The 27,466-nt window shown below is 33.6% G+C and overlaps 2 protein-coding genes across 3 annotated transcripts in view; one reads left to right on the forward strand and one right to left on the reverse strand.

Moving 5' to 3' along the window:
- LOC139527983 (E3 ubiquitin-protein ligase Bre1-like) overlaps positions 1-17,384 on the reverse strand; it is a 40,379-nt gene extending 22,995 nt beyond the window's left edge. For both annotated transcript variants that reach the window (XR_011665498.1, XM_071323731.1), the window contains exons 1-4: positions 17,294-17,384; positions 13,492-13,638; positions 1,919-2,086; positions 1,211-1,280 (exon numbers count right to left, since the gene is read on the reverse strand). Coding sequence is in view for 1 of the 2 variants with exons in the window: in XM_071323731.1 (XP_071179832.1) it covers positions 1,211-1,280; positions 1,919-2,086; positions 13,492-13,602 (349 nt within the window). In the remaining variant the exon portion in view is untranslated. The remainder of the gene's footprint in view (positions 1-1,210; positions 1,281-1,918; positions 2,087-13,491; positions 13,639-17,293) is intronic.
- LOC139527984 (ankyrin repeat domain-containing protein 27-like) overlaps positions 17,377-27,466 on the forward strand; it is a 36,360-nt gene continuing 26,270 nt past the window's right edge. Inside the window, exons 1-5 of the mRNA XM_071323733.1 lie at positions 17,377-17,546; positions 18,882-18,987; positions 19,482-19,518; positions 19,980-20,056; positions 26,762-26,817. Of these exons, the coding sequence (XP_071179834.1) occupies positions 17,496-17,546; positions 18,882-18,987; positions 19,482-19,518; positions 19,980-20,056; positions 26,762-26,817 (327 nt within the window). The 5' untranslated portion in view covers positions 17,377-17,495. The remainder of the gene's footprint in view (positions 17,547-18,881; positions 18,988-19,481; positions 19,519-19,979; positions 20,057-26,761; positions 26,818-27,466) is intronic.

A 27,466-nucleotide genomic window follows, 5' to 3' on the forward strand; every position in this document is an offset into this window, starting at 1 on the left:
TTTTTGTAAAAGTTAACGACGATGGAAGACGAACGCCAAGAGATGAGAAAAGCTCACTTGGGCCTTTGGGCCAGATGAGCTAAAAAGCCATATCAATGACACTTTATTATATAGCATATTTCCCTGACGATATCTGGATATCGGTATTTAGTCGGATTTTAACATGTAGTTGCGTCTTACACTTTTAGAAGCAACTAATCTTTTACTACTTTATTAAAATAGTGTTAAAACGTTAATTATGAGCTATGAAAGTCAAGTGCACGTGGTTCAAGCATTTTTCTGAGGAAGTTTTAAAAAATTTCAAAGAAATATTTTTCAAAGTAGGTTAGCTTTCATTTCTTCACTATCCTATAGATTAACAACTTTTGGTTATATTTATAATTTAGAATCTTCTTTGAAGGTGGAGCACGAATGCACAGTTAATCAATTATAGTGATGTGCCATTTGTATGCAAGAGTGACATTCCTTTGTATTATGTGCCGATTCGAAAAAAAGTTATGTGAGTATTGTCTCCCTTTAACAGGTTCATTATTTTATAATTAAGTATAGGTTTCTGATATAATTTTGAATAATTACAAAATGTATAAATTCAATATATTTCAGTTTTTGTTATTGGTGTATCAAAAACATTGATGTACGAATATAATTTCATAAATTTGAAACGTTTAAAATGATTACATACCCATATAAAGAACCGTTCATCATTTTTGAAAAAAAACTATAAATGAAAGTGAAATTATTTATTTCCCCTTCATGATAGAGTGATTGGGAAATTAACCAGATAAAAAAAAGATTGGAAATCTAACCAGAGTTATCTAATATTAATCACAGAGAGGCACTAGCAAGCAATTTTTAATTGTAGCTTATTAAAAGTTAAAAAAATTTCCACTATAAACATTGATAAACTAAAGTTACTTATACAAATATAAGGACTTTGTTAGCTAAATCTACAAATTTTATTTTAAATATTATGAATTTTTATTACAATGGATTAACAATAATTAGATGCGATATTGAAAACGCCATATGATATTCTCTAAATATATCATTGTTATTCAAAGAAAGAATTGTGATATTTTATGAAACTATTAAACCCTATTGCTCTTTATAAGTGGTATAAAGTACTTTTTTCTTAAATATTCCTTCGTTTTGTTTGTTTGAAGTTATATAATTTTACTGAACATATTTTAATTGAAAGATGTAGTCATACTTTTTGTTTCATCTTCATCAGCAGTTTCTGCATCAAACCTCTGTAATAGAACTCTCACATCTTCATCTAACTGGAAACAAAACAATAAACATATTACTAGATATCTTGGAATTATGAATTGTGATAGACAAGTAAAAAATTATGTACATTTTAAAAAGCTATATATCCTGTTGTTCAAACTATATCAAAGTGAAATGGTGTGTAGAAAAAAATTATATAAAATATTTATTCAATAAAACAAAACATGATTTTTTCAATAATTGTACATATAATTACAGGCAATTGTTAGCAAATTTTAAATACATGATCATGAGGCTAGACATTATTTCATAAAGGAAAAAAATAGGATGAAAACAATTAACATTTATCATGATGTAGTTCACCATCTTGTATTGGTTCTACAATCCAACTTTGTTCACTGTGTTATTGTTTAGAAAGAGCAGTTTTGTTTAGATGTGGTTTCTAATTGTATTTCAGTCAGTTAACAAACCAATAACCTGGTAAATAACTATTGACTGTTTTGTAAATTGCAAAATAAATGTTCCCAATAAATTGACCATTAAAATAAGTTAGTTCTATCAAGTCACTCAAGTCTCAGCGCAGATAACAAATGTAACTATAAACAGGATCCATTTGAAAGATACAGTTAGATAATCATTTAAAAGTACAAAAAAAATACATCAATATCTATGAAGTTCCCCAACATACCTGATTCCAGTAACGATTTACTATCATCAACACAGCATCATCAGTTCTCTGTCTAAACTCCAACTGTTCAATTCGTTTTCTTAACTCTTCCTCCGCTCTCTTTCTCTGTTCGATTCTCTCGGCTAACTTCTTGTTTTGAAATGCTAGTACTTTTTTATCTAGTTCTTCCTGTGAAAATTAAGATGATTAACAGTTTCAAGTTTGTCATACAAATTGTACATAAAGTACTGACAAATCTTTAAAACATGATAAATGTGTATTACTATTAATATAAACATAATTATCGCACCGCAGGTAAAATATCACGTTGTGATTGGTTTAACGCGTCACATGGTGACCCCCTATGAGACCGTAGGGGGTTAGTAAATTTCATAGGGGGTTCATGACGCTTTAATGGTGACGTCATCTATTAATGTTGTTGTGATTCATTGTTTATTTTTATCATAACGCAGCAGAAAAAGTCCAGCGTGCGATAAATTCGTTATACGGTTAACTACTGACCCCCTACGGACCATAGAGGGTGAATAAAATCCATAGGGGATTTGGCCTCCGGCCTCACCCCCTATGAATTTTACTAACCCTCTATGGATCTGTAGGGGGTCAGTAGCGAACCATATAACTTATAATGTTGTACTTGTCCTATCAAAGACACAAACACATTGGGAGATTGTGACCATTAACTAATGCTTTTATTTACAATTTGTATAGATAAGCAATAAGGCTAGGTTCTGAAGTAAAACTATGTCAGAACAAAGTCAAACTATCTGAACCAGGTGTTGTTCATTAATTGTTGTTAGTCTTTCATTGTATGCATCTTTTTTCCAGAGTACTTCGGTGTTGGTGTTGTTTGTTTTACATTCTTGGTAATTTCTGTTACTGTGGGTCATTTATATTCATCATAACCATTTATTGTGGATAGTAGAAAAATTGTATTTACATTGAAAATTCTTGAAATTGCCAGTCTGCATATACACATGTAATATAAGCCTATCGAAAATTGGGACATGTAAATTAACGGTTAATCTAGCTAAACATCCCAGGTTAGGGGAGGGTTGGGATCCCGCTAACATGTTTAACCCCGCCACATTATTTATGTATGTGCCTGTCCCAAGTCAGGAGCCTGTAATTCAGTGGTTGTCGTTTGTTTATGTGTTACATATTTGTTTTTCGTTCATTTTTTTACATAAATAAGGCCGTTAGTTTTTTCGTTTGAATTGTTTTACATTGTCTTATCGGGGCCTATTATAGCTGACTATGCGGTATGGGCTTTGCTCATTGTTGAAGGCCGTACGGTGACCTATAGTTGTTAATGTCTGTGTCATTTTGGTCTTTTGTGGATAGTTGTCTCATTGGCAATCATACCACATCTTCTTTTTTATATATGAAATCCACAAAAAGTTAATATCCAAAGAATAATATTGAATCAGCGGTATCCCTTTTATGCACTATGTGTAGTGTTATAGATTCTATAGACTAAACATAACCATGATAACCATAAATGGACAAAAAAAATATTTTCAGTTTAAAAACAAATTCATGATGAGGTATGACACATTCTTGATTTAGCGTAGCAAATTAAATAACCAAGTATAAAAATATAGTATATACCAATACACATAATTAACAGCGCCTGGTGATGTTTGATAGCCTGACCGGTTTCGGTCCATAAAGGACCTTCATCAGAGGCAGAATGGTGGATTAATGTTTGTACCCTATTTATATAGATATGGTAACCGGCGGTTGAGTTAACCAGCGGTTGAGTTAACCGGCGGTTGGGTTAACCGGCGGTTGAGTTAACCGGCGGTTGAGTTAACCGGCGGTTGAGTCAACCGGCGGTTGCGTTAACCGGCGGTTGAGTTGACCGGCGGTTGAGTTAACCGGGCCCGGTTGTTCAAAAGGCTGGATAAAGTTATCCACTGGATAAGCTTGTCCATTGGATAAATGTTTATCCAGTGGATTGCTATCCAGAGGTTAAATTGTGTTGTTCAAAAACTGGTTAAGGATTGACCAGCTATCCACTGGACAAAATGCTATCCGGAGGACAACTCCCATAACCAGAGAACTCTTTAGTGATATTATTCAAGCTCTGTTTCCGAAAGTACATCAAGATTCGCGAAAAGTCAGAAAATGGCATTTTTCATACATGTACCTTTTTTTGTATATTAAACTATGAACGGCCCACAATGATATATACCAGAAATTCATTGAATATATATGTTGATGCAGTTCAAATATTTAAGTGTGACATAGTACGCTCAAAGTCAAACATTTATAAAACAGTTTTAAAAACAAATCGGCGTTTTAATCGCTTCTCGTAGTTTTCATTAAATCAACGAACTGCAGACCGGAGAGGATTTCCAGTATTCAGTGGGATCCGACGACAGATTTATCTTCATGCTAGATAATGGCTAGTTTCCTTAGGACTAAAATTAAACATATTTGAGACAGGAAAACAGGATATTCCAGTATCTAATATTCATGGATTAAAAGTGACATTTAAGCAGACCGTCGAATTTTAACCAAAATGAGAAGGAGCTGTGATAAACTTCAAAGACATTTAGGGATGTGAATAAAGTTTTTTGATAAGTTGTTCATACTAAAACAATATTCCTTTTTTTTTTATACAAAATTTCAATATTAAGAACCCTGTGACATAGACGTAAATCATGTCAAAGCATGAACATGTCTTTTGTAGCGTAAAAACTGCAAAACTTTGTTTAGAATGTAATCTCTGAGGAATGGTGGTTTCTTAACAGGAACACCTTTTGCATAAATATTCTTTAATTTTAGTACATCTTTACCTTGAAAAACATGTATTTTGTTTAATAAATGACGATTTCGTCGCCCTGGAATGTACATTCTAGGCGATTCATCCCGGATTCATCTTCATTGACGCTTTTAAGAAAGGTGCTTTCTTTCACGTCCGCATTTCTATCAAGTATGGCATGCCAAATTAACATTTATGGCAATGATTATCATTGATTGCGAAAATGATTTACAAAACTGTATATTAATGAGGGCCTGGACAGGGTATTGGGAGCATGGGAGAGAGGGGCAGGAGAAGGGAGAGAAGGGGCAGGAGAAAGGAGAAAAGGGATAAAAAAAAGGAGACAAAAATGTATATTAAAATTATTAAAATTAAGCAAGAAAACAATTATCTTATAAATGAGTTAATTAAACGATTAAAAAAAGTGCTAATAAAAAGTAAAAAACAAACAAAAATAACGACCCCTATTGTATTGAAACGGAAAGTCCTTAATCAAATGAATAACAACTGTTATATTCCGAATTGGTGCAGGCATTTTCTTATGTAGAAAATGGTGGATTGGGCCTGGTTTTATAGCTAGTCAAACCTTTCACTTGTATGACAGTCGCAGAAAATTCACAAAAATGGCATGCTAACAAAAAAAATATTCCGAACCTCGTCACTAATTTATTACGATCTCTTATATATGGAGAAAGACTAAAAATTAACAATTTCAAGGATTTTTTTGTGAGCCCGTGAATGTATAGAGACACATGTCACCATCCTTGTTTGTTTAGATAAATTGCTTCAAAGTTAACCGATATGCATACAATTTTGCAGAAAAAGGATGACATTACTTAATAAAGAGTAACGTGCTTTTATCTGAGAGGTATTGAAAAAAACATGTAACGGGATCTGAATGGTGTTTGTTATTTTGTTTTCATTTTCCCTTTCGGGTTTCGTAAATTTCCTATGAATTTTACTGATTTAGTTTTATTTCCAACTAACAGGGTGCATATTCTGCTTCAAAAATGTTATTGAGTGAACAGTTATTTTCAAGTACAATTTAAATTGATTGATTTAAGGTTGCAAATGTGCAGTGGCAAATATTTCAGGCTTGTTCAGGACAATACAATACAATTTGAAAATGTTGTGTCTAAAAGACGAATTTCGTTACTAATAAAAACATTCCGTCAGTTGTAAAAGTGAAAGAAAAATAATACATGTTTTTAATATAGTACTAGTATATTATCTGCATGATGTAAACGTTTGGGTAGTATGCATAGTTGCAGACAAACTTTGCAAAATTGAAACTGTATTAAAGTTCAACATTCTGTTATTCGTGAAAAAAAAATACAATAAAAAAATCTGAGAACATACATGCATCCTCTATAAGTAAAACACTCGGTACATTATAAAATGTCCATCTTGAAATTACACACTGAAGAAGGAGGAAATCGGACTATGTGCTCTGCGTGTCTTTATATATTTTTCAAAATACCAAATTTAGCAAACTGTCATTTAAAAAAGTTTTACTAATATGCGCACTTTTGGTATATATATATTTTTTTTCAAGTTGACATAAAGAAAATGTTGCACTTCGAAATAAGTTTTATAAACCCAAAGCTACATCCTATATACCGATTACGTGAGGGACGGGTGGTCAAATGGACACAGGTAAAACAGTACGCTCGCGTCACTTTGTAAAGTGACCAACATATATAATAAGCGTTTATGATTGTGTTCTATTTTACAAAGCATTTGGTGACAACATTTATTTTTGAATAAGGAGCTCATAGTGGAATATAGATGGGAAATCTCAACTGTACAACATGTCCAACTAAACAACAAAACACACCTATTCCTGTACACCCAAGTGTCAATTAACGTCATGTACCAAAATGATATTAAAATGAAAGTGTTTCAGTTTAATTCAGAAAAAAATAGGCAAATAAACATATCTGATTCTCTTCATATTTTTTTGGCGTTCGGAGCGCTTTTCTAGGTTTACATTAATCAAAATTCAGATTATGCCTTTATTCTTGGCCACTGGGTTTTATTTCAAGAAATAATTTCTAAAATACGGAATTGAAAGAAAAACCATTCAAACAGGAAAACCAACAGTTTAATTTTTATTTCATAATAACGAGATAGGTTTCCTGTTATTACACGATACTTATCTCGTTTTAACGAGATAACAAACTACTGATCTCAATATTTTTTGGACGCGATAGTTTTCTTGTGATTACTCGATAAATATTTTGTAATTACGCGATAAAACAGCTTGTTATGAAGTAAATACGCGATAGTAGTAAAGAAAAATTTGCAAACAAGAAATACGAGCTCGAGGTAGCACGCATTGTCGTTGAAAAAGATTAACAGGAAGGCGGGGTACAATTACTTATCATAAGTCCAATAAATAAATTCAACACCATAACCAAAAAAAAATACTCAAGATACATAATTTAGATCATAAAAGTGTTTAATAATTTTGTTGATCTCTATTATTGTTACTTACGCTTACACAATTAAATAATTAAAATTGTCACATGATGTCTTCTTATGTCATGAATTACAATGTATGTTATTATTCACAGTTCTGTAATTTATATTAAAAAATTGCCTGAAAATGTTTACTTGGCATGCCATACTTGATGGAAATGCGGACGTGAAAGAAAGCACTTTTCACAAAACCACAAAAGTGCTAACGGAGATTAAAACATTCCGATGCGACGATTTTGTCAATTATGAAACAAAATGCGTATAGGCAGCGTTTAAGTGTGAACCAGTTATTAGTCTATATTCATTTATGATTACGTTCCAATAATTTCTCTGGGTAGGTCTTTTCAAATCATCATAAAGCAAAATTGTTTAAACTTCTATGCTAGCTTCAGAAAATCTTTACCTAGCCTGAAATTCTATATATATATGGTTCACCGTGAAATTCACTATTCATGCGTGGTTTATACGTTCACTACACATCATACAACATATGGGCAGCCATATTTAGCCTCTGGATAAGAACTTATCCGAACCCTCAGACACTGGACAAATTTTGTCCGTGGTTAAGCTATTTTATCCACTGGACAAATTTTGAACAACCGGATTTGTCCAGTGGACAAAAGTTATCCCATGGATACAGACTTTATCCTGTGGATAACTTTATCCAGCCTTTTGAACAACCGGGCCCCGGTGGTTGAGTTAACCGGCGGTTGAGTTAACCGGCGGTTGAGTTAGGCGGCGGTTGAGTTAACCGGCGGTTGATTTAGGCGGCGGTTGAGTTAACCGGCGGTTGAGTTTACCGGCGGTTGAGTTAACCGGTGAAAAATCCCAGTGGGATTTTCCATGGTTACAATTATCTATATTTAGCTAATGTTCATGTTACAGTAAACTTTTTGACATGTTACGGTAAACATTTTTACACTATATGGTAAACATGTGACCTGATGATATAACCATATTTGGGCTTTAGCATTGGATAAAGGGTGTTTTAATAATTTAAGAAGTACATAGTAATCATTTAGTCTTGATCTTTGGCTTATGATCCACCTAAATATCAAGTCTTGGAATAGTATTTCATGGTAGTTATGTGATCTTAATATTTGGCTTATGATACACCTAAATATCAAGTCTTGAAATAGTACTTCCTAGTAGTCATGCAGTCTTGACCTCAGGCTTATGATACACCTGTATATCAAGTCTTGAAATAGTAATTCATAGTAGTCATGCAGTCTTGATCTTTGGCTTATGATACACCTAAATATCAAGTCTAATAATAGTATTTCATGGTAGTCATGCAGTCTTGACGTTTTAGCTTGTGATACACCAAAACATCAAGTCAAAACTATTACCCCCCCCCCCCTAACCAAACAAAATTTGGTATAGGGGGGGGGGGTTCTTATTGAGAATGCTTCATTTAAGCCTTTAGTACTCCTTTCAAGATCAAAGGTAGATGAATATTAATCCTCAGTGTTAAAAAGTTTTCAACACCTTAAGTTTGTAATGTAGGTATTACATATATACATCAATTTCAGGTAATCGCTAGGCTTACGCTTAGAGCTCCTATGCCAGTGAAAAATCAATAGGCAATATAGGAAAGGTGTACTGACATAAGTAGTCTCTAAACACATTAGCTCCATGGAGCTTTCGTTAGTAGAAGCCATATTAACTATGTGTATCAGTGAGAAAAATGTAAAAGCATAAAAATATAGTATATACCAATACACATAATTAACAGCGCCTGGTGATGTTTGATAGCCTGACCGGTTTCGGTCCATAAAGGACCTTCATCAGAGGCAGAATGGTGGATTAATGTTTGTACCCTATTTATATAGATATGGTAACCGGCGGTTGAGTTAACCAGCGTTTGAGTTAACCGGCGGTTGGGTTTACCGGCGGTTGAGTTAACCGGCGGTTGAGTTAACCGGCGGTTGAGTCAACCGGCGGTTGCGTTAACCGGCGGTTGAGTTGACCGGCGGTTGAGTTAACCGGTGGTTGAGTTAACCGGCGGTTGAGTTAACCGGCGGTTGAGTTAGGCGGCGGTTGAGTTAACCGGCGGTTGAGTTAACCGGCGGTTGATTTAGGCGGCGGTTGAGTTAACCGGCGGTTGAGTTAACCGGCGGTTGAGTTTACCGGCGGTTGAGTTAACCGGTGAAAAATCCCAGTGGGATTTTCCATGGTTACAATTATCTATATTTAGCTAATGTTCATGTTACAGTAAACTTTTTGACATGTTACGGTAAACATTTTTACACTATATGGTAAACATGTGACCTGATGATATAACCATATTTGGGCTTTAGCATTGGATAAAGGGTGTTTTAATAATTTAAGAAGTACATAGTAATCATTTAGTCTTGATCTTTGGCTTATGATCCACCTAAATATCAAGTCTTGGAATAGTATTTCATGGTAGTTATGTGATCTTAATATTTGGCTTATGATACACCTAAATATCAAGTCTTGAAATAGTACTTCCTAGTAGTCATGCAGTCTTGACCTCAGGCTTATGATACACCTGTATATCAAGTCTTGAAATAGTAATTCATAGTAGTCATGCAGTCTTGATCTTTGGCTTATGATACACCTAAATATCAAGTCTAATAATAGTATTTCATGGTAGTCATGCAGTCTTGACGTTTTAGCTTGTGATACACCAAAACATCAAGTCAAAACTATTACCCCCCCCCCCCCTAACCAAACAAAATTTGGTATAGGGGGGGGGGGGGTTCTTATTGAGAATGCTTCATTTAAGCCTTTAGTACTCCTTTCAAGATCAAAGGTAGATGAATATTAATCCTCAGTGTTAAAAAGTTTTCAACACCTTAAGTTTGTAATGTAGGTATTACATATATACATCAATTTCAGGTAATCGCTAGGCTTACGCTTAGAGCTCCTATGCCAGTGAAAAATCAATAGGCAATATAGGAAAGGTGTACTGACATAAGTAGTCTCTAAACACATTAGCTCCATGGAGCTTTCGTTAGTAGAAGCCATATTAACTATGTGTATCAGTGAGAAAAATGTAAAAGCATAAAAATATAGTATATACCAATACACATAATTAACAGCGCCTGGTGATGTTTGATAGCCTGACCGGTTTCGGTCCATAAAGGACCTTCATCAGAGGCAGAATGGTGGATTAATGTTTGTACCCTATTTATATAGATATGGTAACCGGCGGTTGAGTTAACCAGCGTTTGAGTTAACCGGCGGTTGGGTTTACCGGCGGTTGAGTTAACCGGCGGTTGAGTTAACCGGCGGTTGAGTTAACCGGCGGTTGAGTCAACCGGCGGTTGCGTTAACCGGCGGTTGAGTTGACCGGCGGTTGAGTTAACCGGTGGTTGAGTTAACCGGCGGTTGAGTTAACCGGCGGTTGAGTTAGGCGGCGGTTGAGTTAACCGGCGGTTGAGTTAACCGGCGGTTGATTTAGGCGGCGGTTGAGTTAACCGGCGGTTGAGTTAACCGGCGGTTGAGTTTACCGGCGGTTGAGTTAACCGGTGAAAAATCCCAGTGGGATTTTCCATGGTTACAATTATCTATATTTAGCTAATGTTCATGTTACAGTAAACTTTTTGACATGTTACGGTAAACATTTTTACACTATATGGTAAACATGTGACCTGATGATATAACCATATTTGGGCTTTAGCATTGGATAAAGGGTGTTTTAATAATTTAAGAAGTACATAGTAATCATTTAGTCTTGATCTTTGGCTTATGATCCACCTAAATATCAAGTCTTGGAATAGTATTTCATGGTAGTTATGTGATCTTAATATTTGGCTTATGATACACCTAAATATCAAGTCTTGAAATAGTACTTCCTAGTAGTCATGCAGTCTTGACCTCAGGCTTATGATACACCTGTATATCAAGTCTTGAAATAGTAATTCATAGTAGTCATGCAGTCTTGATCTTTGGCTTATGATACACCTAAATATCAAGTCTAATAATAGTATTTCATGGTAGTCATGCAGTCTTGACGTTTTAGCTTGTGATACACCAAAACATCAAGTCAAAACTATTACCCCCCCCCCCCTAACCAAACAAAATTTGGTATAGGGGGGGGGGGGTTCTTATTGAGAATGCTTCATTTAAGCCTTTAGTACTCCTTTCAAGATCAAAGGTAGATGAATATTAATCCTCAGTGTTAAAAAGTTTTCAACACCTTAAGTTTGTAATGTAGGTATTACATATATACATCAATTTCAGGTAATCGCTAGGCTTACGCTTAGAGCTCCTATGCCAGTGAAAAATCAATAGGCAATATAGGAAAGGTGTACTGACATAAGTAGTCTCTAAACACATTAGCTCCATGGAGCTTTCGTTAGTAGAAGCCATATTAACTATGTGTATCAGTGAGAAAAATGTAAAAGCATAAAAATATAGTATATACCAATACACATAATTAACAGCGCCTGGTGATGTTTGATAGCCTGACCGGTTTCGGTCCATAAAGGACCTTCATCAGAGGCAGAATGGTGGATTAATGTTTGTACCCTATTTATATAGATATGGTAACCGGCGGTTGAGTTAACCAGCGGTTGAGTTAACCGGCGGTTGGGTTAACCGGCGGTTGAGTTAACCGGCGGTTGAGTTAACCGGCGGTTGAGTCAACCGGCGGTTGCGTTAACCGGCGGTTGAGTTGACCGGCGGTTGAGTTAACCGGTGGTTGAGTTAACCGGCGGTTGAGTTAACCGGCGGTTGAGTTAGGCGGCGGTTGAGTTAACCGGCGGTTGATTTAGGCGGCGGTTGAGTTAACCGGCGGTTGAGTTAACCGGCGGTTGAGTTTACCGGCGGTTGAGTTAACCGGTGAAAAATCCCAGTGGGATTTTCCATGGTTACAATTATCTATATTTAGCTAATGTTCATGTTACAGTAAACTTTTTGACATGTTACGGTAAACATTTTTACACTATATGGTAAACATGTGACCTGATGATATAACCATATTTGGGCTTTAGCATTGGATAAAGGGTGTTTTAATAATTTAAGAAGTACATAGTAATCATTTAGTCTTGATCTTTGGCTTATGATCCACCTAAATATCAAGTCTTGGAATAGTATTTCATGGTAGTTATGTGATCTTAATATTTGGCTTATGATACACCTAAATATCAAGTCTTGAAATAGTACTTCCTAGTAGTCATGCAGTCTTGACCTCAGGCTTATGATACACCTGTATATCAAGTCTTGAAATAGTAATTCATAGTAGTCATGCAGTCTTGATCTTTGGCTTATGATACACCTAAATATCAAGTCTAATAATAGTATTTCATGGTAGTCATGCAGTCTTGACGTTTTAGCTTGTGATACACCAAAACATCAAGTCAAAACTATTACCCCCCCCCCCTAACCAAACAAAATTTGGTATAGGGGGGGGGGGGGTTCTTATTGAGAATGCTTCATTTAAGCCTTTAGTACTCCTTTCAAGATCAAAGGTAGATGAATATTAATCCTCAGTGTTAAAAAGTTTTCAACACCTTAAGTTTGTAATGTAGGTATTACATATATACATCAATTTCAGGTAATCGCTAGGCTTACGCTTAGAGCTCCTATGCCAGTGAAAAATCAATAGGCAATACAGGAAAGGTGTACTGACATAAGTAGTCTCTAAACACATTAGCTCCATGGAGCTTTCGTTAGTAGAAGCCATATTAACTATGTGTATCAGTGAGAAAAATGTAAAAGCATAAAAATATAGTATATACCAATACACATAATTAACAGCGCCTGGTGATGTTTGATAGCCTGACCGGTTTCGGTCCATAAAGGACCTTCATCAGAGGCAGAATGGTGGATTAATGTTTGTACCCTATTTATATAGATATGGTAACCGGCGGTTGAGTTAACCGGCGGTTGAGTTAACCGGCGGTTGAGTTAACCGGCGGTTGAGTCAACCGGCGGTTGCGTTAACCGGCGGTTGAGTTGACCGGCGGTTGAGTTAACCGGTGGTTGAGTTAACCGGCGGTTGAGTTAACCGGCGGTTGAGTTAGGCGGCGGTTAACTCAACCGCTGGTTAACTCAACCGCCGGTTACCATATCTATATAAATAGGGTACAAACATTAATCCACCATTCTGCCTCTGATGAAGGTCCTTTATGGACCGAAACCGGTCAGGCTATCAAACATCACCAGGCGCTGTTAATTATGTGTATTGGTATATACTATATTTTTATGCTTTTACATTTTTCTCACTGATACACATAGTTAATATGGCTTCTACTAACGAAAGCTCCATGGAGCTAATGTGTTTAGAGACTACTTATGTCAGTACACCTTTCCTATATTGCCTAAATAACCAAGTATAATATATGATATATACCAGATTTCCAACAGTTCCAAGATTGACTGGTTGTAAGGTAGCATGTTTTTTCTTCACTGGTGGCTCTCCAGAGCTATTGCCCTGGTCCTCTGCTGGCCTCTTTGTAGCCATTCAACAGGTTTGTTTACAGTTCACATTACATCAATTCTATAAAAAAAAAATCTTTTTTTATCAATGTTCAAATCTAATTTTCCATCAATTTAAATTGTATTGATGTCGTTTAAAAAAAAAATTCATAGTCATAGTTATGGAAATTACATATAATATGGTAATACAGAAAACATTGTGGTGTCAAAAATTGATGTATTGTAAGTCACTATTCAGTATTCACCATTTGAAATACGTGTGCATGTATTAAAGGGGCACTAGCTGTCAAATTCATGGTCACCGATTTGACTCAAATTCTCAATTTTGATTTATAACAATGTTAAACATTTATCCAAACTATCAAAAGTCTTAAATAAACAGTTTACAGAGCATGGGGTAGAAAATATATACGTTCGTTTCGTGTGTATTTTAGTCCAGATGCCATCTAATTAACTATCGATTTGACCTCAGATGACCATATAAGCGATGTAAACATAGATAAAGATATGAATAGATTAAAACAATACGTGCAATTGGATTTTTATAGGTCTGTTTGATTTTATTTTATAGATTAAAAATAGATGTTTCTCATTGTTTTTAACCGTATAAGAATGATTTTATGTACATCGAATTAGTAATCAAATGATTTACGGTAGTTTTACTTTCATTGTTGCAGTGTTCTCCCCAGGATTTTTTTAAGGCGGAAAATTCAAAGGGCGCTTAACTCCTTTTTTATAGTGAACTTTTGTGATCTGAATCAATCAGTCATAAATCATAACATGCAATATTGCTTTGTGTTGTGTGTTTAATAACGCAGAGTATTAATGAATTTATACAAGAATATACTATATATGAAATAAATTGATTTTAAAAACAAAAGTTATTTATATTCAGTCAATTAAAGAAGTCAAAATATAAATATTCATCTCTGTACTCTCTGTTACTTCTAGGGATATTGTTTCAAGATAGTGTTATTTTGTTGGACAGTCTGTTCCTCAACGTTGTCTTAATCCTCTTCAGGGTTGAAAACCCCCTCTCATAATAACTTTTGCTTATACCCCCCTTAACATTTCTAAGCCATGAAAACTCAGTCAGCCACTTGTCACTGAAACTAGAAACATGATGCTTGCTGTTATCACTTGCTAAAACTTTAGCTCAGTTGGGATTAGGAGAAGCAATTATAACATCTGCTTATACTGACAGCTGAGTGTAGAGGGAGGTGTATTCCCCTTTTCATTAGAAGTCATTGATCTGAAAAAAAACAACCTTCTACTTCCATCATGTCTTTTGCTTAGAATTCACCCTTTGTTATTTGCAGAGAACATGTTCATTCAGAATTAATAAAATCGAATATGGTTAAGATCTAGTTGGTATACAACTTTTTAAAACAAAAATATTTTAATGAACAGCTGACAAGTTTCCGTAGTTTGACATTTAATTACGCTTCATTGTGCATTATATGTATTGTTAAACCCTATCTTTGGCAGGTAAATATAAACCAGACTTCGTTAAAGTTAAGACCATTGGAATTATTTACTAGTGACATTATCAGCGATTCCGTACCCGTGTTGATTGTCACATAAAATGTTCCCGACGCATGGACTCACGATCGATGTTCAATGATCATTTTATTTCTAAAAATATGACAGTTTGAAACGAATTTACCTTGCAAGCAACATTTTTCACTTTCAATTAAAATAAATCACTTCTCGTTATCTTTAATCAAAGTTTATTTTAATCTTTTCAACTACAAATTCTCTCATTCATAATTTTCATCGTAAATATCTTTAGCAATGTGTATTCAAATCTATCACGTGTATTGAACACGTTCATTGGTCGTCTTTAAATAGATTCTTCTTCTCGACCAATGAAAAAATTCGTTATATAAATGGTCAAGTAATCACACACACGATGCTTAAATACAATGTATTTGCGATCTATTTCTTCAATTTCTGCACTGAAGTTTTTAATTTTTTTTAATTTTCTGCTGAAAATATCTATCTTCTTGATGATCATTTACGCTATTACATGATAACATAGTCCGATAAGGCTGAGATAAGCGTGTCTCAGGTAAAACTATATAATTATCAGATATTGCGTAACACTGACCGAACTCTCAGCGGTGATCAGCAACTTGACAATTTTTAACCAACATTTATAATGAAAATGTGAAAATTAACACGCTGCGGGATCAAGTAGCAAGGGACAGCGGCCAATTAAGACGCTGCGGGATTAACGAAAATATTATGAAGGCGCTGCGGCACCGCAGCGTCATATCGGCCTGGGGAGAACACTGTGTTGACATTTTTTTTCTTTAAATAACCAGTACACGTACAATGCATGCGTTGTCAATCTGTAGCATTGTCTAGCTAGGGGTTAAATTGAAGTTCACATGAATACGGATTTAAAGCGGTCGACTCATTCACTTGCAAGTGATTGACTAATTATCAATGTTTCTTAGCGTAATTTGACAAAATTGAACATTTATGGCTGCAAAAAGCGAATTGTTATTTCACTATTTCACTTAGTATATAACTCTATAGGGTTGTTACAGGAAAATAACATACATTTGTTATTGTGGACTAAAAAATCAAAGAACTGTGATAACATATGTATGTTACATGTTTCAAAGGGACAATATACATCATAAGTTTAGTTAAAATGTATACAAGTTCTATTAATATTGCTATTGTCTTTGTGTATACTTAACTATTGAAAGATGTAATAGTTCATAGTATTCTAATTTTGGATAGTACACCTATATGTTATCACAGAAAAAAAATGCCTGTAATAACTAAAGGGTGTTATCACAGCTTCTCTATATCACTTCAAAGCATTTGCTCAGACATAAATCATGCTTAATTACAACGTATTTTAATTTATTTTAAGAAATAATGACCAGAGCATGTAATGAGGTTCTGCGCAAGTTTCTCAGTAATTCCCAAGTGTCTTATATAATAAGCTACATTCCTTCAATAACTAAGCCTTGTTATCACAGCTAAGTTAATTCCTTAATAGCCTTGTCTCATTGATTTACCATGGTAAATCAAAAATGTATTAATTCAATTTAAAAATTAATTATCAAGGCTATGCATTTAGTTTCTGCGCAAAGTCTCAAGAGTTTCCTAGAGTCCACTATAGATTAAATAATTTTACAAATAACAAACATATGTTATTACAGATTTAGAAAATTTAAGGAAAAGTATCTGTAATAACACACGCAAGTTATTTTCTGTAATAACCCTATAGAGTTATATCTCTGACTGGTCATACACATACAGCTGATATTTAAAAACACCAAACAGTTACTGTCTACATATCCAGCTAAAGTTCTTTTATAGTGGGTCTCATATTTGCCAAGTTAACTAAGACTATCCATCATTGTCCATTGGGATCCATAGATAGTAAACTCGGCAAATAGTAACAAACCTCTGTGTGAACATTTAGTGTTAATAGGTGAGGTTTATTTAAACAGTAATGCGAATTCACACTGAGGAACAGTACATAATGGAAGAAGACAAGCATTTGACAAAACTAAAGACTAAAGTAGTAAAGAAGAAGAAAAGAAGAAAGAAAAAGACATGGAGCAATATCTTAAAAACTAAGATACATATAGAATAAATGCTAGCAAACATCAAACACTTAAAAAGGTGTATTTAACATTGAAAAAAATCTGTTCGTTATATATTTTAAATAATTTCTTTAAAACTGCAACCTTAGGCTTCCATCTTGAAAAGTCCCGGATGAATTTCGATAACTTCTAGACTTTACATCTAAACGCATGAGAAACTTCAAGGTGTTTCGAATGGCGTACACTTCCGGTCAACTGTCAAATCTCATGATTGATAAAATTACCAGGTTATCACATCCACCATTGATTGCAGTTACCATATTCATTTCTCAAAATATTCAGAACTATGGCTGAAATTGATGAATTAGATGTTAATCCTTTCTTTAGGTCATTACAGGTATAATTCAAATTCAACTGTAAGGAACTGAGCACTGTGGGTATCAGGTCCGTTCGCGCCCAATATAGTTTCGCACCCTACACGTTCGCACCTCACATTTTCGCCCCCCACGTCCGTTCGCACCCTACATGTTCGCGCCCAATTTTTGATAAAATTTAAGTTAAATTGTTAGAAATTATTCATATGAATATAACAAAAATATAGTTCTTTCTTTGCCTTTGGCAATCATCTGATCATACCACATCCTCTTATTTTCACATGTTGAGGCTGGGTAACAGCAGGGTAATCATCATTGTTTGAGAAAAATTAATTGTCATATATTTATTTCCGTAGTTCTATGAAATGACATGAGTTTAGAGATGACATCTGTGCATAATATTTTCCCGTACTTTTCCAATGTCACATTAATTGTATATGTTTTTACCTCATAATTTTTGTCCTTAAGACCTTTCATTATAGTAGTTTGACTCTCCCTCTGGTATCTTTCATCCCTCTTTTTTTATATATATGTTATTACGTCATAATTTTTGTCATTTCATTACAGTTGTTGCAAACTTATACATGTATAATGATTACATATATGATGCAGGTGAACATGGTTAAGGAAGAGGAAGTCTGTATTAAAATTTTATTGTTGCCATTGATTTATTTTGGTAATCATCAGATATACAAATGTGAGCTGTAAATTGTAGAACATTTCAACAGCTGTCAACAGTACTAATTAAAAAAGAGAGAATGATTTTGAGTTCATGAGTACATTTAATTTTTGTTGAGCCTTCGACTTTAGTTGAAAAAGTGAGAAATAGCAATCCTACATTGCGTCAGCTTCCACAAATATTCACTCTGCGGTTAAAGTTTTTTGAAATTTAAGTTCTTCTTAGTGTGGTTCTCACCCAGTCTCATTATTCACAATCACATATAAAAAAGAAGATGTGGTATGGTTGCCAATGAGACCACTGTCCACAAGAGACCAAAATGACACAGAAATTAACAACTATAGATCACTGAACGGCCTTCAACAATGAGCAAAGTCCATACCGCATAGTCAGCTATAAAAGACCCTGAAATGACAATGTAAAACAATTTAAACAAGAAAACTAACGGCCTTATTTATATAAAAAAAAATACGTAACACATAAAAAAAAACGTCAACCACTGAATTACAGGCTCCTGACATGAATTTGGCACTGGCATGTATATGTATATATTGCTAAACATGCTAAAGATTAAACTAAGAAGAAATAATTGTTTATAATTTTTTTTGGTGTCTGATAAAGTGCTTAAAATGTTAAGACATATATTTCATCAAACTGTTTTATTATTTTTTATTTTCAGACTACACATAAAAACCTGTACAAAGAAGTCCAAGATAATGGTTACATATTGTGTGTTCCACAAACAACATCCCTCATGGAGTCGACATTTACTGTCAAATTTATAGGTCAATTTATTTAAGTATATAGATATAGGAAGATGTGGTGTGAGTGTCAATGATGTCGGATTAAAACTTGATTAGGAATAAAGTCAAAAACAATATAGTTGTGTTTCCAGTCTCCCTGCCTACCCTAAATTTACATGCCTGCCATTACGCATATTTGGTTAAGCACTCTTAAAATCCTGTGAGTGCAAATTTTATGTATCGCTATCACTATATAGACAACTCTCCATCCAAGTCACAATGTGTAAAAAGTAAACAATTACATGTATGGGTAAAAGTGATAATGGCCTTCAATACAGAGCCTTGGCGCACACTGAACAGCAAGCTATACATGGCTCCAAAATGACCAGTGTGAAAAACCAACAATATACATGTAATCTATATAAAAAAAGGATAACCAAAGGATAACCTTTAAACCACACATCAAACACCAAGAACATGAAGAAGTGGAATAATTAGTCACAGATTAAATAATTTTGTTTTCTGTTTACTTTCAGCAAGTCATATTTTAAAGCCATCCCCATACTTCAAAGGGTGAGTGTTTATGCATACATATATTATTATTATTTCTATCAATGCTCAAAATTCATTGTAACAATCATTCAATTTTTCTGCTACATATTTCAAAATTCTGATGAAAATAATATATTGATTTTGTATTATTTATTAAAGACACTTATAGCAAGGCATTATACAGAACACAGCAAATTTGGTTGCTTTTTCATGTATCTGTACATCGTCTCAGGGAGAGGTTCATACAGATAATACTATAAAATTTGTAAGGGTTCTGCGGAACCCAGTGTCTCTCCTGCTTTTGCTGTTTAATATCACAGGCTCTACGAAAATGGTGAAAAATTTTACGAATTTTCCTCTAGATAATATCTTTTGATTGTAAAAAATTAATTTCAAATTTACTAATTTTATATAAGAGTCTTTTCATTTTGAATTTTTTCCTTTCTGGAAAATAAATTAATACTGCATTTTCTTTATTTTAGAGAATATTTTTTGTTGTCCAGTGACAAAATCTCAGTTCATCTGGATGAAAAAAGAAAAGAATTTGTAACTGGTGAAGGTAACATATTTTGAGTCATAAATATAAGGCTATTATTTTTATGTCATTCATACATTGTGAGCAAGCTTGTTTAAAAAAATCAGTTTAGTGTATTGGTTTGACAACATGGACAAAGTAAAGTCTATTTTAACCTTTTATGGTCTTAAATATACATGCAAAAATTTCAATTGTTCATTCAAGATCAATCATTCTATACCCCATGCAACAAAGGACATACTATGTAGATGTGCATATCGACAGGAAATTATGATTCAGGTTATTTTTCTAGGAGTTATGCCCCTTTGAACTTATTGGCCTCAATATACTTTTGCAACAGTTTGTCATCAAATTTGTCATCAAAACTCCTCTGAAACCTCACAACAGAATTTTATGAAACCTACATGTATTATAAGGACATACTATGTAGATGTGCATATGGACAGGAAATTATGATTCCAATTTTTTTTCTTACTGTTATTTTATTTGTCCTGTGACAAGGTCAGGGTTTTTGGTGGAAGAAGACGTCAAGTCTTCTGAAGACCTATGGGACCGACTTTAAACTCATTGAGCCTCCATATGCCGCATTCGTTTCTGTGTATTACAATTTCATAACAACTTAAGATTCCTGACACCGATTTTTACACATGATTAAGCATCTGAATCATTTGATTTGTAAATTAGGATTGAAAAACAATCACTATCGTAAATATGACCTTTTTATTTATGTAAATTAATAGATTTCATCTCATCCACATGAAATCCATGAACGTTATTTGTTTACTTGTAACCGGATGTTTTTAATTTACTGTAGATATTTGTAGTACGCATGCGTGAATTTGGTATTGGGACAACTCGCCCTGTTTACAAGTTCGACCTTGAAGTTACGAATTTGCAATCTTGCAGACAAGAAGATTTTGTTTTTAATAAATAAAAAGGATCTATTTCTTATTAAATTGGTGTCTTTATTCATTGTTTTCCTTGTCATGTGAACTAGATGCCTTTCTACTTCAAATGGTTTGAATCTATTAAGTATTTATAAAATTATTCAAGACTCAGTTGACAAGAGCAGCACGTTACTGTTGGGAGAATTTGATTAAACTCTAAATGCTCATAGAATAAGAAATATAATTGAAACTGAATGTACCTCCTTCTGAATAATGTATTGCAATATAAATATAAATCCCTTTTGACAAGAGAAATCTGACTTTTGTCAGAAATATTTTTTTCACATGTGCAAAGGTAATCACGTGTGGCGGCCATATTGGTTTGTTTACAAATATGTGAAGAAGCCTGTAGAACCATGACCTAAACATAAAAAGTCTCTGAAAGCGTAAACTTTATGCAATACTATTTTATCAATCATGATTATTTTCATAAATTTAAATTTGATTATTTAAAGAAATAAAATTATAACAATTACGATTTTAGATAAGAGATTCTACTCAGACATGCTGTGATCTATCTGTATCTATTTATAGCCAAATTAGTTTACCTGTGTGAAAATGTAAATAATTTGTTTACTAAACAAGTAAAGACAAACTATGGATGGAAGATAATAATTTACATAAATATTTCAGGACATTTGATTGATTTTAATAAATATAGGATTTAAAAACTGCAAGTGGAAACAAATTTATTCATTAGCTACATAATCAGCTGATCAACAATTTTTCTCGCAAACATCGTGGTGATGTAACTGATAAAAATCACTCCATCAATCCTCCAGCCCTTTCACATATTAAGCAATAGATCTACTTATTATTGTAGAATATTCATTGAATATACATTCATCGTCTAATTGAATATATCGGGTAATCGGATAATTTTAGCTGAAATTTTAGGTATCCGATTGTCCGGAGTCTACTGTACTACCATAAACATGATAAAGATAGTAAATAGTATTTTTTTTCTCACTAATTTATTGACATAATACTGGTTGTAACATATTTTATTTTTGTATTCAGGTTGGGACCCCCCCCCCCCCCCAATTATGAGTGATGTCCCTTAAATAAGGGACTGTTCCTAAAACAAGGGGTCATTTTACCGTGTTGAAAAAAAAAGAAAGATCATTTTTAAGATTTTTATGAAACTCAAAAGTGGGAAATTCTTATATTTGGAACAACTTTTCTAAATGAGGGGTCAAGTTAATAAAGAAGATATAAGTTTAGAAACAACAGAAAATTCTTTTTACATATTTTGACCATTTAGTACTTAATAGATGCATAGTTCTTGGGGAAAGTTTCATCAAATAAATAAATATGAATAAAAATGTGCTCATTTTTTACAGTGGGTTGTAATGTTCTTCCAATAAGGTTACCCCTCATTTGGAGTGCTGTCCCCATCCTGTTAAAGGTCTATCTTTGTGTGCATAATTCAAAATTGGAAATTTCAACAAGCATCTAATATTCTTACGCAAAAAAATAAACACTGATCTGCTAGCTTCATCTCTTCTACCAATTTAATAACTAGAATCATGCAAACAGACTTAAGAAAAAGGCATGTAAGTTCATCATACAAATATGACACTTTTTCTAGACAATCCAGATCGTGCAAAATACTTCGCTTAAAATTGTAACCTTAAAATTGTTGTTGTGCACTAAAAACCCCTATGGGAACTTTCAAAAGTTGACGGGTATCTAACAAGCCTTACTATTTTTATGCTCCATTTATGGGCATTATGTTTTCTGGTCTGTCCGTTCGTCCTGCTTCTGGTTATAAAGTTTATGGTCGAGGTAGTTTTTGATGAAGTTGAAATCCAATCAACTTGAAACTTAGTGCACAGGTGTTCCTTATGATATGATCTTCTTAATTTTACTGCCAATTTAAAGATTTTACCTAATTTTCACAGTCCACTGAACATAGAAAATGATTGTACGGATGGGAAATCCATGTACTTATGACCTTTTCTTGTTTGAAGAAAAAAAAAATACATCATAACGATAATGGATCAAAGCAGCCTTGGTAAGTGGGGCTGCTTTTGTGGTAATTCAGGTTACCTTTTATTCACCTTCTTCCACCTCAGAGCTATCAGCTCTTTGATTTAAGTTGATGGTTTACAGATTTTCCCCATGAAAAATTGGGGTCGGTCGGTCAGAATTTAAGTTTAATTCTGTTAGTGTTCAATGCATTTCATTTCATAAAATAGAATATTTATTTAATTTTTAAGGATAATATATTTGTCAGAGTCGGTGGGATTAAAAAAACATAAATTGTCAATTTTATTTTTATTCTGCGCGTTAGAAAAATAGGGTCAGCACATCCGTAAACCAACAAATTAAAAACCCTGGCCAAATGTGGGGGCGTGGGTTTTGTGAGCGCGCTCACTAAGGTTCTTTGATTTTCTCAATATTCTGGAGCAGAAAAATACCAGGAATATATTCAGGGTCACAAATAAATAAAAGTCTTTTTATTCAACCAAATTAAAATAAATTGGGAAATTGCGTAATTAAATTGCCACGAAATGGACTAGGAAGGGCAAAACATGAAATAAAGTATCTGTGAAAAGAAATTGGTATACAGTATTAAAAAGTTATGGATCTTTTTAGAATATTTTATCCAAGAATTGAAACAGAGAAAAATATTCAACAAGTGACTGAATGACACATTAAGGGCATCCGATACAGTTTCTCGATATAATGTCATTTTTATAATTTTGAAATATGTTGTAGGCCTTGGCGAGTTATAAAATAAAACACAAAATAAAACATAGGTCACCGTGCTTGTTTTCGAGAAAATTGAGGCTGAAAATTGGGGATTTGTGCAATTTTGTAAAAAAATTAGGCAATCTTAGGGAGCTACCATTTGATTTTTATGGGGGGGCTAGGATGAAAAATTTTGTCCTGCATTTTTTTTTAGTTGTAATCTCTATCCTGCCTTTTTATTTTTCACTCTATTCGGTCCTGCCTTTTTTTTTATTAGTTTATCCTGACTTTTTTTACCTAAATTGTCATCCTGCCTTTTTTTTTTGCAAAGTGTCTCATCCTGCCTTTTTTTTTACTCAAAACTCCTGTCCTGCCTATTTTTTTCAAATTTCATCCTAGCCCCCCCATAAAAATCAAATGGTAGCTCCCTTATAAAATTTTTGGAGCAGATATTCTTCGTCGTAAATTATTAAGATCGGGTTCAATCTGAACCTATGATAAGTGGCAATAAGGGAAAAAATAAATCACTATACGAATAACTATAAAATTATTCAAGTCTTGCTTGACATTGCGGACCAGATGCTCAAAGTGATATTTTTCTAAACCTAAAAAAATGGAAAAAAACTGTTTCTGAAAATGTCATTTTTATCATTTTTCTGCATAAACGGCATTTTGTCATGCTTTCTCCAAATCTCAAATAAAAAATATAGGTCACCGTGCTGGATTCCATGATAATCACGATTTATCCTAAAAAATTGCATCACCCCTTTGTAACCTCAACGTTAGCGCTAAAGTGCACGACGTCGCTGGCAGACAATTTCAACGTTATCGCTTCAAATTACCAGCGACATTTTTCAGATGTATAAATATTACTTGTAAAGTACTATCTATAAATTTGTTACATTGTTTTCGGAAGTAAAATCATGTGAATAAGGAATACCTCTCTGTGTTTGTGGTCTAAGTGAGAAACTTCTCAAGAAAAGTTGTTACGGACTGTTGATAATTTTTACGGCTTTCAAAAATTTAAGACTCAGCAATTTAGAACATGACATACAGGTACATTTACTGTACTCACTCATTTATTATTTCATACTGTATGATGACCTCTAGATGTTGTTCTTTGTTTTGTTTTGTTTGGTTGGCTGCTGTTTCATTACACATACTCCTTAATATCCTTTAATTCACGTTTTTATCACTGAGAAAATCTGTTTTTGTTGATACAAATTTTAAAAAAGTTAGCGTCGTTTGGACAGTAATCAAACTTGCCGTTACTTTTCTTGTTTGAGTTGTTTTACCTTGTCATTTCGGGACCTTTTATAGCTGACTATGCGGTATGGGCTTTGCTCATTGTTGAAGACCTATAGTTGTTAATTTCTGTGTCATGTTTGTCTCTTGATGAGAGTTGTCTAATTGGCAATTTATACCACATCTTTTGTATTATGTGGTCAGAAAACAGAAGCAAAATCTTACAAAGGAGAATCTCCAATTTGCTAATGGATGCTTTTGTCCAGACAGAGAAACTATAATTTTGAAATTTTTGATTTGGCAGGCAAAAAAATGATTGAATTAATAGCGAGAGGACTGGATATATTACGATTAGTTGCAATTAAAATCATTCTCTCATAGCGTAATTTTATTGGTAAATGACTATATATTTTTTTCACCACAGCGCGTACATAAAATACCGCATGTCCAATCCCCTGTCTGTCCTTCCGGACTTCTGGTTAATTAGATTTTTCAAATGTACAATTCTTGTCAACTTTCTATAAAACTGATATCGTATAGACACGTTCGAAAATCAGTGCATATCAACTATTCTTTAAAAGAGTTATGCCATTTGGAAATATTAATTATATTGAAAATTGCATTGTATTTTCTGTCATTCCGTCATTTCTGTAATATATCTATAAAAAAATAAAGAAAACATAAACAGCTGCGCTTCGAACGCATGATACGCCCTTCGTCTCATGAAAAAAAAACTAACATAATATAGGTTTTTAAAATAACACAGGGGTTGTACGGAAGTCATGCTAGGTATATCCTGACTCATTCATTATTCTTGCTCAATAATAAGTTTATATATCACAACATGTTTTATATGATCCCCAAATTGAAGCTCAATAAAAATTCAAGAACTCAAAAATGAATTAAAGAATCATCACGAAAAAGTATACAGATCTTAAGAATAATTTAACTAAAAAGTATGTGAATATCTATGCAATTATAATAGATAGTTTCTGAGATACGGCGCAACATGTGAACCCCCAGCCCCTTTTTGTCATAAACTCAATAACTCTAAAATCAAATTCTGAATCATTCTCAAAAGTATATACAAGTTCTTCAGAATTATATAACTAAGAAGTACGTAAAGTTTAGAGCAATAGTCATAAAACGTTTTCTAGATGCAGCGCAACTGTAAAAAAAACTGTTCTAATTACAAAGTCCTGTAACTTATAAAGTCTGATACAGACCGTTTGACCATCATGACTGAAAAACAACCATGTTCAGTTTAATGATAATATGCTGTACCATATTTACGACGGACAGACGGACGCGGGCATTTCTATACCATTTTACAAATTTTTACGGGTGCATAAACATATTGTTTGCTATTGCCTTTTGTTAGATAAACTACTTGCAACGTGGAGGAAATAGAAACTTTGTTCTTTTATAAAAGTTGTATCATTGTTTGTATTAGCGGCAAAATACGGAAAATGACACGCATTACGTCCCGCAAAAAGTGACGTTTTGCGGGAATTCAAACGCTTAACGTCGCGCCAAGAGTTAACTCCCTTGAAACTGTATCGGATGCCCTTAATACACCAATGCACTACACACATGAATTAACTATCATGGTTTGTTTTATGAAGTTCATCTAAGAGTAGAAATTATAAGGAACTATAGCTTTTTCTATGCATTCATAATTTGGTTTGATCTGATGTTATCGACTTCTTGACCATGTTGACAATGCCTATTATTGTTTGACATGTGAAATTATCGGGTTTTATTTAACTAGAAAATCAATGTAATTCATTGCAACCAATGTAATAAAGCATTATAAAACCATGATATATGTATGTTACAGGTTATGAAGGAAAACATCATATCAAAATAATCAATGAAGAACAGGGATACAGTCAGGTAAGTGTATTAGTGTACGCACAATCAATGTGATTCAGTTAGTGTTGATTTTAAAGCCCCATTTATGGGCATTATGTTTTCTGGTCTGTGTGTCTGTTCATCTGTTCATCAGTTTGTTTGTCCATCGGTCTGTCCAGCTTCAGGTTAAAGTTTTTGGTCGAGGTAGTTTTTGATGAAGTTGAAGTCCAATCAACTTGAAACTTAGAACACATGTTCCCTATGATATGATCTTTCTAATTTTAATGCCAAATTAGGTTTTATCCTAATTTCACGGTCCACTGAACATAGAAAATAATAGTGCGGATGGGGCATCCGTGTACTGGGGACACATTCTTGTTCAAAGTTAAATTGGATAACTTTAGATGAATCATTTTATGTTATAAAGCTCACAGGTGTCATTCAATTTACTCAAAATCAACAAAGATAATTGTGCATTTTTATCTGGAAATTTATCAAAACTGCTAATTTAACTTGAAATATTTGTACTTTAATGTATGCTTATTCATAAAGGAAGAATTTTTATGCTCTCACCGTAGGCAATGTGGGCATGAAGTGTTGCCCTTGACTGATTGTGTTATTTTCATTTCTGCTCTCTAACAAGTTTGTAAAAAATTTTGAAATTTATACATTATGCTAAAAACCAAAACTT

The sequence above is a fragment of the Mytilus edulis genome, chromosome 6 (genome assembly GCF_963676685.1).
Source record: "Mytilus edulis chromosome 6, xbMytEdul2.2, whole genome shotgun sequence".
Classification (NCBI taxonomy): Eukaryota; Metazoa; Mollusca; class Bivalvia; order Mytilida; family Mytilidae; genus Mytilus; species Mytilus edulis.